Source organism: Phaseolus vulgaris, chromosome 3, assembly GCF_051622355.1.
Source record: "Phaseolus vulgaris cultivar YP4 chromosome 3, ASM5162235v1, whole genome shotgun sequence".
NCBI lineage: Eukaryota > Viridiplantae > Streptophyta > Magnoliopsida > Fabales > Fabaceae > Phaseolus > Phaseolus vulgaris.
Genome location: NC_143500.1, coordinates 39,694,284 through 39,708,663, shown reverse-complemented (window position 1 = coordinate 39,708,663; position 14,380 = coordinate 39,694,284). Strand labels below are relative to the sequence as shown.

At 34.1% G+C, this 14,380-nt stretch overlaps 2 protein-coding genes across 8 annotated transcripts; both read right to left on the bottom strand.

Moving 5' to 3' along the window:
* Positions 1-1,290: 1,290 nt before the first annotated feature.
* LOC137807518 (F-box/kelch-repeat protein At1g55270) lies at positions 1,291-5,209 on the bottom strand. Of its 7 annotated transcripts, none has more exons than XM_068608199.2 (4): positions 4,955-5,128; positions 4,790-4,836; positions 4,326-4,659; positions 1,291-3,198 (listed from the first exon to the last, which is right to left on the bottom strand). In XM_068608199.2, exons 3-4 carry the CDS (start codon positions 4,350-4,352, stop codon positions 1,939-1,941), a joined length of 1,287 nt encoding a protein of 428 aa, XP_068464300.1. In that variant the 5' UTR covers positions 4,353-4,659; positions 4,790-4,836; positions 4,955-5,128; the 3' UTR covers positions 1,291-1,938. The 7 variants fall into 7 exon arrangements, with proteins under 7 accessions (XP_068464300.1, XP_068464301.1, XP_090156984.1 ...); XM_068608200.2 differs by having other exon boundaries at positions 4,986-5,120; XM_090300858.1 differs by having other exon boundaries at positions 4,326-4,836; positions 4,955-5,209.
* Positions 5,210-9,525: 4,316 nt separating this feature from the next.
* Positions 9,526-12,942, bottom strand: LOC137807517 (testis- and ovary-specific PAZ domain protein). Its single transcript, XM_068608197.2, has 4 exons — positions 11,657-12,942; positions 10,329-10,508; positions 10,183-10,234; positions 9,526-10,057 (listed from the first exon to the last, which is right to left on the bottom strand). Exons 1-4 carry the CDS (start codon positions 11,914-11,916, stop codon positions 9,965-9,967), a joined length of 585 nt encoding a protein of 194 aa, XP_068464298.1. The 5' UTR covers positions 11,917-12,942; the 3' UTR covers positions 9,526-9,964.
* Between the last annotated feature and the right edge of the window lie 1,438 nt (positions 12,943-14,380).

The window sequence follows — 14,380 nt, the reverse complement described above, 5'->3', positions numbered from 1 at the left end:
GTAATAATAAATTTTCTATTTTAATTAACTTGGTTCGAGATTTACTTATTTGAATTTGTAAAATAATTTTTCTATTAAGTGAGTATTATCTTAAATTCTTAATGTAAACTTTTATTAAACACCAAAATGTTCTGTCAAAACTGGAAAGAGTTAAAAGTAATTTTGTACTATTAATGGTTTACAAAGGAGTTAAGAATTTTCCCTTAGTTAATACTGAAAATTAAATATTTTTGTTGTTGTTGTAGATGCTATAGTAATTTTATATCAATTAACTATTTATCTTTCCTATTTATTGATATTATCATAAATTTATTTAGATAAAACATATTTGCATCCTTAATTAATTTAGTATTATGTTATATCAACTTTCTGATATAATAAAACATATTTTGACCAGGATACAGTAAATATAATAAATATAAATGCATTTATTTTTTAATGAAATAAATGTAAAATTTCTTTATTAACTATAAAATACATTTTAGTTTATAATGGTTATACTAATTTAACTTCGTAACTTTATTTAATATTATTATTTTTCTTTTTATGTTTATGTTTTTTTTCCTTGTATAAATATTTTTGTTCTGAGATTCATAATTAAGTTATGCTGAACTAGAATTTCAATGATAATAATTTAAAACAAATTGTAATTTTTTCAAGCAAAATATTATTTTTTTCATTTGTATTAATTTTTGTAGTAATTATTATTTGGAACTCTCATTTTAAATTAGACTCTTTCCTTTAGAAAAACTCGACTCACGTGTTAAAACTTTTGTAGACATTGACAGCAGAGTTACCTAATTGACATGTCTAATTTTATAAACTATTTAGGAACGCTGTAATAAAAAGGGTTAATTACTTCTATTTTTAAAAACACTGTATCCACCTTTTATTTTTTCTCCACCCTTCTATATTTATGTTTATAGGCTCTTCCACTTTTTTTATTCTTTTCTTTTTTAATGCTGATACAGCCAACCTGACAGACAAGCCAAGGTTCGTAATGATGACGAAAAAAGTACACAGAATTGTTATTTCATTTTTTGGGCAATAATTGCATTTAACTTTTGTGTTTATATTAGCAGTACTCTAAAACATGGGCACAAAAATTATACCATCATGGAGACGTTACAATGGGGATAGTTTCTGAGATATATTTGCTCCTAGCATTTGGTCTTGCTACAAAGGTTTCTGACTTTGACAATATACACCACATCTCAGGTCTAGATTGCATTTTATAACATGGTTATAGTTTTAAACAAAAAATCATGTTAAAAAACTACCTAACAATAATTTTTCCAAACAAGACAATTCTAAACGTTTGCACTCAGGAGTGCAAACTTTAATTGAAAAAGGCTAGTAGTGTTTCATCACAATACAAAACTTAGATGCAACCCAAAAATCTTTTCACCCGTAAACTTGACTCCACTTCTGCTCATATATAAACACGTTATGCAAAGAGTTGCTTGTCAGTTGGGTGTCACTGTAGAAAATGAGGGTGAAAAATTCATAGATGTGTTTTTATATGAAATTACATTTAAAAATAATTCTTGAATTTTTCACCCTCAATTTCTTAAGAATACAAACTGACTCTAAGCATTATTCATCTCCCCGTCGAACACGCCAGTCATACAATGGTTGCAGCAACACAAAAGACAAGCTAATGATAAACCATGTGATCTGGTAAGCAACCTACTCAATTTTTCAAAATGTAACAGCTTTGTATCAATATCTGTAACTCTATGATTAGTCAAACATCTCATCTATGTTCCACCTCTTGTGATGAGCATGATGTCAAGGGTTGGAGATGAAACAAAATAATAGACTGCACCATGGTGTTCCGGCAAGATTTGACCCAGCTTCTCACGAACATATTCCACATGATGAGATACTTTAACTGATTACCAAAGCTCATTGTGATTTTTTAGAGCTATACAACCTCTAAGCTTGAAGAACCTGACAGTGAACTATGTGACTTTTGAGTCGGTTTCTCCCAGCAAGGCTAGACCACAGATTTGTGACCAATGTCTTGAACTGTCCTTTCCCAGCAATAGTTTCCCATAACTGTTCGGCGGAGGATCCTTTCAAATCTTCAAGTTTTGAAACATCAACCAGAGAAATGCTCATATTATTCCGGATGATACAGAGTTTCCCATTCAGGGGAACAAGAGCCGCAGCCTCCAAAGCCCGCGAGCTCCCCAAATGCATTTTACTGTCAATATGCTTGCTCCATGAATCAGTTACCTCATCATAAACCCTAACTTTGCAGCCATCCTTGCAGTCCAAGGCATAGAGCTTTCCATTCAGGGTAGTGCTAGGGTTCCTCCAGCCAGAAACCATTCCATCATAAATCGGGTACCAGCTATCATTCTCCGGCTGGTAGACCTCACTCAGAACCTGCTGATGAGGACCAAGTCCCTTGAGGAACCACTTCCCATCATAGACAACTCCAATGAAAGGCACCATTGCAGTGCTCATATCGGAAACAAATGACCACCTATTCTTGTTGGGATCATACACTTCAGCTGATCTCAAGGATCGGTGCACACCCTCATTCTCCCCACCAGCTACATACAGGCAATTGTTTATGACACAGGAGCCAAAGAAGTGCCGCCTTCGAAGCATATCTGGGGCACGGTGCCATTTATTTGTCCTAGCACTATAAAATATGACTCGTCTCATGGATCCCTTTAGTGGGTCTTTCCCACCAAACAAGTACAGGTGACAGCCATTGAGAACGGCACAGCCAAAACCAAGAGCTCCAGAATATTCCCTTGGAACAGGTGGAAGGGGCTGCCACAGTTGGTACACAGGATCAAAGGCATGCCATGAGATTTTCGCGTCTCTGTCCCTCTTAATAACGTATATCCACTCTTCTGCAATTCCGAGACTCTTGCGGAGAGAGTAAAAGAAGTTACCAACCAAAAGACGATACCATCTTTTGCAGACTAGCCGAAGTTTCCGATGTTCAACGCGGGGGACACGAATTAGGCAAGCAATAGCTAGGTCATCAGGGAGTCCTGGAAGTAGTGGGGATTGATTGCGGCTTCTGTCACCACGTGCTGGCTTGTTTCTAGTTGGGTGAATAGATGGTTTAATGTCAGGCCGAAGACAGAGCTTTGTTCCAGGGACATACCTCTTTGCTCCAGCAACAGTTTTTAGGCCCGTATCTACTCTGCATAGACATGCAGTTGTATCGACCTACATAAACACATTGGAAAAAGAAAAATTGTTTATCTACATTTAAAATGAAATCATATTTCTTTTTATTTATGTAGTATGATAAGTTATGAAATCAAACATGACAAATTGATGTCTCTCAGCACATAATACGGATAATACTCCGAGATAGCACCTTGTTTACTAATGAGTAATAACTTAAACATTAATCAGTGAGAGTAATCTTTCAGGCTCAGATAAAGTCATATGTAAACATAAGCTAATCACCAGTTTCTAAATCATGAGAAATAATTTAAAGCTTTATGGTATTTTGATGAATATTGAACTGCAAGAGTTGACACAATTTTGACAAGGCATTTGAATGTCTTCTGTAATCAAACCTTCATTAAGTCCAGGGAAATTTCAAATCTCAAGCCTCAGAAATATTTGGCCCGTGTTAGAGAAAGCAATTTAATCCATTAGTTTTGCATCCAACAATCCCCACATTTCTGAATGTACAACACGCTTAACTATTTAGGAAAAAACACAAGTGGTGTCACATTACTGAGAATCTAGCAGAGAGATTATACAAAATATTATACCTATCTAAATATCCGTATTACAGCATTTAAATACAAGAGTTTCTCATCTCTCATAACCCAAAAGCCTGCAGCAACATTTCAGCGTTTCAAGGAAAATTACACACAGAAATTTCGCAGAGGTTAAAATGCAACATATAGAAGATGGAAGGGTAAAAGGAGAAATGTTCAGTAAGTAATGTCATGCAACACAACAAGAGCAGAGCTCCTTCAAACCACCCGAATCTCCAAGCATCGATTCCAAAAGTCTTCCTTCATCCCCACAACACTCTAAAAAGAGGTCTTTCTCGAAGCTTCCTTTTCGACAAACATTTTTAAAGCTTTTTTGAAACAACATATTAGGGCAAGGCAAACATCAGCAATTAGATCAGTAACATGGACACAGAAAGACCAAACTCAGATGGTCTAAATATCAAGAGTTACAATACTTTCCAAAGAAATGACCATACAAAAATGGGAACTCAAACCAACCTAGTATTGATTTACCTCATAACCTAAACATGAAAATGACATATAAACTAGAAAAGAAAAGAAAAATTCGGGATGAGAAAAAGCGTATAAATCAATTACCAAAGGAGGCTGAATAACTCTGTCCATCTTACTGGGCTTCAAATTCACCTCTTCCGACAAAGATAACTCTACAACCAGCACCACTAAAAATCGATCTTTATCCCTCAAACTCCACACCCAACACGAAATTCGAGAGAATCCAGTCCCATAAACCCCTTCTAGTTCCCTCCCAGTTCAATTTAACTTCCAAGAAAATTGAAACTTCAGAAGAAAACTTGAAGCACGTTCTCTCACAACAACGAGGCAAGTGTGGAGGAACCAAATCAATCACAAAGGGTGATCAAGGAGACCCATGTGGAATACGAGAAGCTCCATATCGAAAATTGCCAAGAATCTAGTCAAATCAAATGCCCTAAATCTTATCTGGTGAGTCTAAAGAGAGGAAAACCTAAATGCGAGACAGCGCGAAATTGGGGGCAAAGGGGAAGCACTGAAAGAGGAAAAGAGACCCCTTTGGTTCTTACCATCAAACTTCAGTGGAGTTTAGGGCCCATCTCCTCAACGGCACAACCTACCAAGCATAAGAGTGTGTTCAGCAAGAGAACTAGAGAAGGGAAGGTAAGACTTTAGAGGGAGAGAGCAAATTGAAATAGATTTTTTTTTTTGGAGAAAAGGAAGCAAAGCAAAACCATTAAAGCAGGAGAGAAGGAATGATGACACCTTGGTGGTTGTCCATTGGAGAATTGGAGAAAAGAGGAACATTTGACAACTTGGGTTGGAAGATAGCTTTTGTTTTGTTTGTTTGTTTCTTTGGAGACTAGGGGGATTTTGGTTTGGGAATGGGAAAGTCAAAACTCCAAATCAAATACAATACAATCCATACAATACAAATACCACAACTACTCCTTGTTACTGTTGAGTTGAAGATTGAAATATGCAAACACAACAAAGGCAGACAAAGATTCAGAACAAAATAACATGGGCCCACCTCTGCAGAAAAAAAAGAAAAAAGAATAACACTCCACCAACTATATATTTAATAATGTAGTGTAAGATATGTTGCAGGGGGTGTGTTTTGTTTGTTTGACCCACTGCACTGCATCGGCATCATCATCACACACGCATCATGGTAACTATTCCCACTCTACCAAGGGTAATTTGGTAGTTCCGCTGGCTGGGAGGTGGTGGGTGTCCTATCATCCTTTGCATATGATTAGAAACGGGCCATGCTAGAGGGTTTACCGCTGAGTTACCAACTACTTACTTACATTCCTCCTTTTTCCTCCTTCCTGCACTCAAAATTATTCTGATTCTGATTGGATTATCATAACTAGTCTAGCTACACACGCTTTTGCAGTTTTATTTATCTTTTTCTATACGTATAATTAGTTCAATTCCATTTTAGTTAATAACTGTGTTTAATCTATCTTTACACAATGTAAAAAAATAAGTTAATTACAGTGCAAGTAGAAGATATTCTGCTATTTTACTGATCAGAAAATTGACTGTCACATCTAGATAAAGCAGATTGCTAGTTCGGTAACAAGTTGATATCGGTGTTAATCATACTAACTCCAAAATTACCAAGTAATGTTTTTGTAAGGATAATCAGAACACCTAAACTGAGAGGATAAAAATCTAATAAAGCATATATGGTTCAAGTATTTTTAAATTAATGAATTTTTTTAAGAGATGCTTATGAATGGAATTTAACCATTCATACTTTTAAGTTAATGAGTGTGGTTTGTGATCATGCATGTTGTGTTTCACTCATTAGAAGTTTAGCAGAGGTCCTACCGCTGGGGATAAGAAGGGGACTGTGGTGTCCTCTTTTTTATTTAATTTATATAATCCCCAATATATAATGCCATTGTAGATGAAGTTACGCGCTATATCTTCATTATCTTATCACTCTCTCATGCTTATTCAATAAACTTGAAGAAAAAGGTGCATGCACTTTAAAAATAGAAGAATGGTATACAATCTCATTTTTTTTATACAACCACGTTACAACTTCCAATATTATTATTTTAATATTTTTTATATTATTTAATTATAAATTTATTTTTTACTATATATATTTATTTCTAAACGGTAAGTATTGTATACAACTTTGAGTTATCACACTCTCATTTTACTTTAAAAATATTTAGAAGTCCTCCTATTGCCCTTTGGTTGTTGAAGTATTTTACCTTTAGCTTGCAAGTTTTTCCAAAAATCTGCTACAACTCTAACTACGGCCTAATTCTTTAGTCCAGAGTCCTAACAAATGGGATATGAGTGCAGTGCAGTACAGTATCTTATTTGCAAAGATACGTTTCTGGAGTGAGCCATGCTTTTCCACATCAGTGGGATTTCATTCCTCATATAAGTCCTTACCATGAAACACCTTTCCAGCTGGACACTCCTATCACATGTTAGAGCTCTTTTAGGCTTTAGCAACTTAGGAGTATAATCTTTCAACCTCCATGACCATTAAGCAGACAATGTCCTTTTTATATTCCCATTTGAAGCAATAATTCCAATTACATGACGTAACTTAAATGGCCCCACCCAACTCTATTTCTTTCTGCCTAAAACTTTCTACACTCCTCAAAAGTTTAAGACAGATCGGCTAATGGAATATGGTATTGATTAAACCCCACTTTCGGTAACAATTTCTTCATCATGATGTTGTGTGATGCACAATACACGAGAGTAATTAATTAAAAATCACAATGGATCTTTACCTGAACTGAACTCCATGGCTCTACAAATGAATGATGAGAACAAATATATCACATACAAGATATTGCTTAGCTTGGTTAATTGAAAAATTATGACCTTTTTTGCATTCAACAATGGCGGGTCCAATCAAGGAAACGTAACCACTATCAGAAACATTACATATTGTCCGTTTCATTTGAACCTACTAGTGGTGTTAGAAATCCAAGAAGATGGCCAACGCAAGGCCATGTGCATCCTTTGAAAAGCTGCACAATTCAACCCTATCATTGTCAAGAACGTTACTATCTATATTTCCCTTCTCAAAATACAGAGATTTGTCACAAAACGAAGCAGGGTGCAGACTTGGTAGTCACCATCATATTTAGCTAATGCTCTCATCCCATTTCGCAAAAAGCAGAATTCTTTTTGGGTGCCTCCCTATCATAAACAGTTTCAATTTTTTATTTAAATAACTTTGAGAATTCAGTTTATATCAATAATGGTATTCCCAAAAATGTGTTGAGCCCTAAGGATGAGAAGGATGAAGGAGCCACTTTTCCTTTTTGAAGAAGGAGAAATTGATGTGTAGAGATATCATTCTCAACCTCGGGGACAAGACATGTTGAGGTCCTTGTGTCGTGGGAGGCGCACAGTCCATGCATATTTCTGTGTGGCTCAACCTCAACCATTAAATTCCAAGGTATAAAGATTTATTTGAGACTAATTTCAAATAAAAAACAATTTTGATTAACCATTAAGATTAATATTTTTGTACTGGAATATTTTTACAGTCAACTAATATAAAACTATAATATATATTGTTTTTGAGATAGTAATTTTTAAAATAATGCGCGCGCGCACACACACATGTGGACGATGTTGTAAATCACCAGCCATACATAATTGATTGTAACAAGTTTATTTATTTCTTGTTATAGTACAACAAAAGTGGTGTACTGGTAATGGATTAATAAGAAAGAACTTCTTAAGAAAGAGTAAAACAGTGTATAATAATTCTTCCTCCCAAGTTTCTTCTAATAAGAAGACTTTGACATTGAAATAAGTTGGGACTTGTAAGAAGGCACTCTTCTCCCATCAAAATCTAATCTATGTTCTTCACAAGATAACCAAGTTACAAGAAGTTGCATTTGAACATTTTCCCCACTCAATTATTATTCTTTTATGAATTTTATCAATTAATTTATTTTCATATATTTTACCATTATAATCTTAAATTTTCACACATTTTAACTATAACGTATATTACCGAGAGTACCAGGTACGCCGAATGACTCTAGAACACATTGTCAAATACGTCAAATATCTCTAGAACATAATGTCTAATACGTCAAATATCTCTAGAACACAATGTCAAATAGTACTCAAATGCGGTTCGGGAAAATGTAATTAAAATAACATTTAATATATTCATTATCGAATACCTAGTACTAATTTGAGTTGAAGGACCTTTTACAGATATTCTTTTTGTTGACCAAATATAAGATCAAATAATACACGTAACAACAAAGACGTATTATTCTCAACCATGTTAAGTATCTAATTTATTTCTATAAAATGGCATCTTTTATGATTTTATTTTTCACAACATCGTGGCTTTCTTACTAACATAACGGACAAACTTATAGCAATTGAAAAATATGGTAGTAAAACGGGCAGAACAAAAAAAGTGATAAAACGTGCCAAAACTAAAAACTTAATGATAAAATATGTGAAAAAAGTGATAAAATATACCGTTAAATGTAAAAAATATATGGAAAATTGGATTTCCCCTTCCTGTTGAAGGGAAATTCCTTTGGGTCAACTAATTCGTATATTCAGCTTTAGTAAACGCCTCATATCCATCAACTGTTTTTATTTATTTAGTTGCTGGGAATGCCATTTACTTCAGCGTGAAATTGCAAAAACTGGCAGTGTCGAAACCAATTTAATGACATAATCAATCCAAAGAGGCCTGAAATCGTACAAAAACACGTCCCGTAATATTTGCTTACTTATTCTTGACTAAGAGAAGGTTAAACTACATATAATTTTCAAAAAAATTCTAAAAAACAAGTAAAAAGCAAAAAATAAGGAAGCGGGCAAACAAAGAAACTTCTATTTCAAAAGAGAAAATGTAAAAGAATAAAAAAATCTTAGTACCAATGTCTAACAGTGTGTGCATAGTTTGATTCGATTCAATTTTACAAGCAACAAAATTGAACTAATTTTATAAAATTAGTTTACTTTGGTCTACCAAATATGTATTACATAAATGTCAGAAAGTATACGTAAACTATGAAAATAAATCCCCTAAATCCATAACTTCATTTAGTCACACCAACAACCATATAAAGTAATCCCTCCTAGGAAAGAATAAAGTAACCTATGTACATAAAACATTCTTTTCTAAGAAAATGGCCAATGATTTTCATTTTTACATCTATGGGAGGACAGCATTAGGATATTCCCAACTTAACGTGATATTATCATGTGCCTAGATCAATCAAATATGGTACTTCTTCATTAACAAGATGTTAAAGCTACTCACAATAAATTGGTAAGATGACAATGTTACCTTTAAGAAAAATTTTAAGACAATCGTGCTTTTATGAGCAACATGGACAAGCTTTAAAACTTTTGAGAGCATATATGAACTTTTCTGCCAACGAGAAAAGGTGTAAAAATGCTGCTATGATATCATAAACTGAAGGTAAGCAACTGTTAGAACTGAACTCTTTACCCATAAGTCCTATATCTCTCTACCTGTAGCAACTAAGACCAGCCGCATTACCATCACCCTAACCTAATGAAATAGTAAGGATGAAAAAGAATATTAGCTCACTGTTAGCACTGGTTTAGGAAAGCATAACGTGTAATACATCATGCTACTTGGATACAAACTTCAAACCACATAGCAACCAATCACTCATTGACATGTGTTAGAAACTCTTATCATTTAAGTCAGTACTATTCCTCGCTTGAATCATGAGGGCTTAATCTGTACGGAGTTCATCATAGTATTGAGGCCGCAGTGTCCCAAAAATGAGGTAAGGGATTACTACCATGCATGCCATAAATAGTGTAAACTGCAGAGCATAGGGCAATGAGGTGATTAGCACATTTTACCTTTTGGCAGTATATAAAACAAGAATATATATAAATAGGAGCAAAAACATTAAAAGAAAAATGAAAAACAGAACTGTCGATATACCAGAAGAGGAAGTGTCAAGAAACTCCATATTGGCCACAAAGCAAAGGAAAACCTAGAGAAGCAAGCGATAGAGTCAATAAAATAAGGAAACGCCTTAACATAAAATACAATTGAGATATAACATGGAAGATCTGGCAGTGCCTTACAAGCAAAAGGAGATTATTCCAAATACTGTGGCGAATGGCAACACAGATAAGGTTGTTATTTCCCATTTTTTTAATCCCCATTTTTCATCAAACCTTCGAGCACTCCAGGCCAAGAAAGTTGTATAAATGAAAATTATTGTATTCAAACCAACACCTATCATCCCAAGATACAAAGGCAGTCTGCAATAAAATGAAGATTGCGAAAATTATGATAATGATACAAAGTAGTAGAATTTAATCTATCAGAGAAACACAACTAGTAAATTTTTAGATTCCTTTCATTATTTCAAATTTATACATCTTTTAAACATATACAACCACACTCATGTTAATGCATCACCAAGATATGTTTTCTTTTTTATAACTCGAGGGCAGGTAGATCCAATGAAATAGTATAATAAAGATCATTTCATATTCAAATATCCATTAGGATATTGTTTAGCTTAATATATCCATGGTAGATATATGCATGCCAATGGCCTGGGAATCGATAAGATTTAGAGAGTCACATCATATTATAGAATTGTGCTATGGGTTACAAAGTACGGACTATTTTTATGTTCAGGATTGATGATTTAATCTTTGCTTCGAATTAATTAGGGACAACAATCAAAAGGTTGTTTGAAAGTCAAAGTTAGAGAATAACAATGCAATCAAGACTTGAGTATCCTAATTGAAAAGAAACCATATCCCAGAGTTTCTCCAAGTCAAAAATGCACATAAATATCATCCCCTCTCCTCCATCCAAGAAATAGAAGAAAAGGCTAACCTGTTTTTTATTCTATAAATGAAGAGCATATGCTACTAAAATAAATTTTGCTTTCCCTATCATTTCTACAGTCTACACCTTCTAAAATGTACAATTTCACAATTATCCCAATGACACATTTTGGCCTAAGCATTGCCACAGAAATTAAGTAACAAATCACAGTGTACAGACCAATATCTTCAGTTTGGTCCTCATCAATGGTTCATGGCTCATAATGTTCTCAACTTGATGATAGTAGTCAAGATCAAGAAGCACTTCAACTAATGATAGGTAGGCCAAAAGTTTACGAGTTAGGCAGAACTATATATACTCAACCCCATATAATTCATATATTCAACATGTTCCTGAACAACCATAAGTCCCAAACCATGAGGTTTAAATAAGTCAAGAATTTGCAACTATTTGTTGATATCATGGTTGATAAAATAATTTTCCATGAATAATGCATACACTAGCCGCTTAGAAACAATGAACTATGAGATAATCGAAATACCAGTGGCAGTTGATGACTATAGTTCAAACCAATATGCATATAAGACTGCAATTTGAATGTCGTTACCTTCTAATTCGATTGTCGTGGCACAAAAGATGTATCATATTGGATTGTTGATCGCCAAAGTATAGAATAAAAGCAGCAGAAGCAAGCCAGAGAAAATTTTCCAGCATCTCAATCCACGTCTTAGGTGGAGGACTAGGGGCCAAAAAGGGACGGTGCCTCGAACATGCATCATCCTCTAGGTCATCACCACTACTTGCATACCCCTGGCTATGCCTCTGCCTCATAAGTCCACCACCCCCTCGCGGTGTTCCACCAGACATTGAAAATAAATTACACAAACACCACCTCCTAACAAGTTCCAATACAAACCACCACAACCTACCTAGATCCTGACCTGTCTATTCGCAAGACCAACCACCCATTATGCAATATAAAATACAATTTTCCACAAAATTAACAAATAAAACACCCCTAATCTAATTTAATCACTTCAAGAATTTTCCAATGATCTATCGTGCACTTCCCAAATCCCAATTACGGGCCACCAAGCAATCCCTTTTAGACGAAATTCATGACCTACAAATTCACAAAATACAACAGCAACCACAGCAACCGGGGCATAGAAATCATCGTCGCATATAAAAATCTCAACCTATGAATGATCACACCGGTGGAAGGAAAGGACGTCCAACAATGACCATCGCCAACCTCGAAACCCCGACCCAACAACGAAATCTCACCCAACAATAATAAAAAAAGGGGGAAACAGCGAATTGGGAATTGAATAATCTAACAGAACCGAAGAGGAGTAACTGAAAATTATTGGCAGAAACCCAGTTGACGCAGGACGGCCTTAACACTGAATCCCGAAGAAAGACACGATCTTGATTTGATTGGAGCTACCCAAAAGCTGAATCTGCGATTGGGTTGCAGAGATGAATGGAAGGAAGGAGGGTTTGGCAGTTGTTGGGGGTGGGCGCGCGCACATGCGTGTGCGTTTTTTCTCCTGATAGAGTAAGAATTAGGAAATAGGAAATAGGAAAGACAAAGAAGACAAAGGTATCAGAGTTACGGTACTCTTCCAAGTTCCTCCATAAAAATAATAAGGATTTGTTGATGTAAGTAAGGGAGATTCGTTTCGTGTGTCTATTTATTCAGGAACCTTTGGAATCTTCCTCCAACTCTTTTTCATTTCAAAAACATTTCATGCTCAATCTTTTATTAAACATAACAAAAACACGTGGAAGCTTGATGACAACAAGATCAAACTCTATTTCTCTTTTCTGAAAAGAATAGTGTTAATTACTCCATATCTCGTCAATATGGTATCATATGAACAGATTCTCAGCAAATTTGGAGTTAAGAGTTTATATTTGATATATTTTAGGATGCTTGATTGTAGATTTCTATTAATGAACTCTCATTTTATTTTATTTTCCAGAAATATCTTCAAAACACACTTGTACAACATTCACTTTTTTTTAAGTTTTTTCAGGATGAAGTTAGAATGTATTCCCAAAAATGAAAATTTTCAATAAATAAATATTTGCTTCAAATAATACTAGAAAATTATTAATTTCACGATTACAAAAAAATTCAAATTATTGAGACTTTCTATTAGAAGATGCAGACAATAATATTGAAATCGGTGGTTTAAAATCAAATAAGCAAGGAGAATTTCTAATCTAAGAGGTATTCTTTTTCTTATAATGTTTTTGGTCGAATTGAATGGAGGGAAGAAACTTTACCAGACGACAAATAATTTTTTTCAAAATTGTCTGATGACAGAATGAAGAAGGTAACCCTTTTCTTATAATTCATAATGGAAGGGACAGATTTTCAAAATTACTTAACTTTTATATCTAATAATTTTATGTTTCAAAATATATAATTATTTTGTTATCTCAGATTGTTTTATATCACCTCTCTTCCCTTCCCATATTTGATGGGAGCAACAAAATTGGATGAGGGGAAATTTTGTTTTCCTTATTCCTTCATCCTTTAAAAATTGAATCAAATAAGAAAAGTTTAAAAAAAAATTTTTCCCTTGTTGGAAAGGAGTGATATATGTTGTTGGGATTCTTGAGTTAGAATAATTCTTTGGAAGTGGAACATATTAAACCATCTTAAGACAAATTTATAATATCTGGGTTTTGACAAATGTAACCCTGAAACTTGTTATGCCATGGGAATAGCAACACTAGATTCCTAAGGTTTTGGAAGGTAATTTGTGATTTGATCATCCTTCAGTTCTGCGTGTCTTAGTTGTTGACATTTGCCTTGTTTTCATGGAATCTTCCTAAAATCTAGTGATGTCAAGTTTATGAAAGTTTTGAGAATGTTTTTAGTTAACGAGTTTTTGGACACGTCAATCATTGACAATTGCTCACAACATAAGGTTTTTGAGGTTCTCAATGATTCCCAAATTGCTTAAAATGGACCCAGTGATAGAGTTCTCATAAATACATGTCCTAGGTACTACTACTATCTGAGATCTACTTATATATTAAAACTTTAATTTCTACGTAAACTAACATTATTTCAATGCTGATGTTAATTTAAAATAGATATACTTACATTAAAATTTCTATAATAATAATATTAACAAATACAATGTTAATAAATGAAAGATCACTTAAATTTGTACTTTTTTTTACCCTTTTTAAGTAAATAAATTGTAGGTATACTTCGCGAAAAAAAAAACTGAAAACTAGTTGACGTTCTCTGACTTTTTTTTTCTTCTGAAATTTCCTGTGTCAATCACTAATTCTTTTGTCGCATATT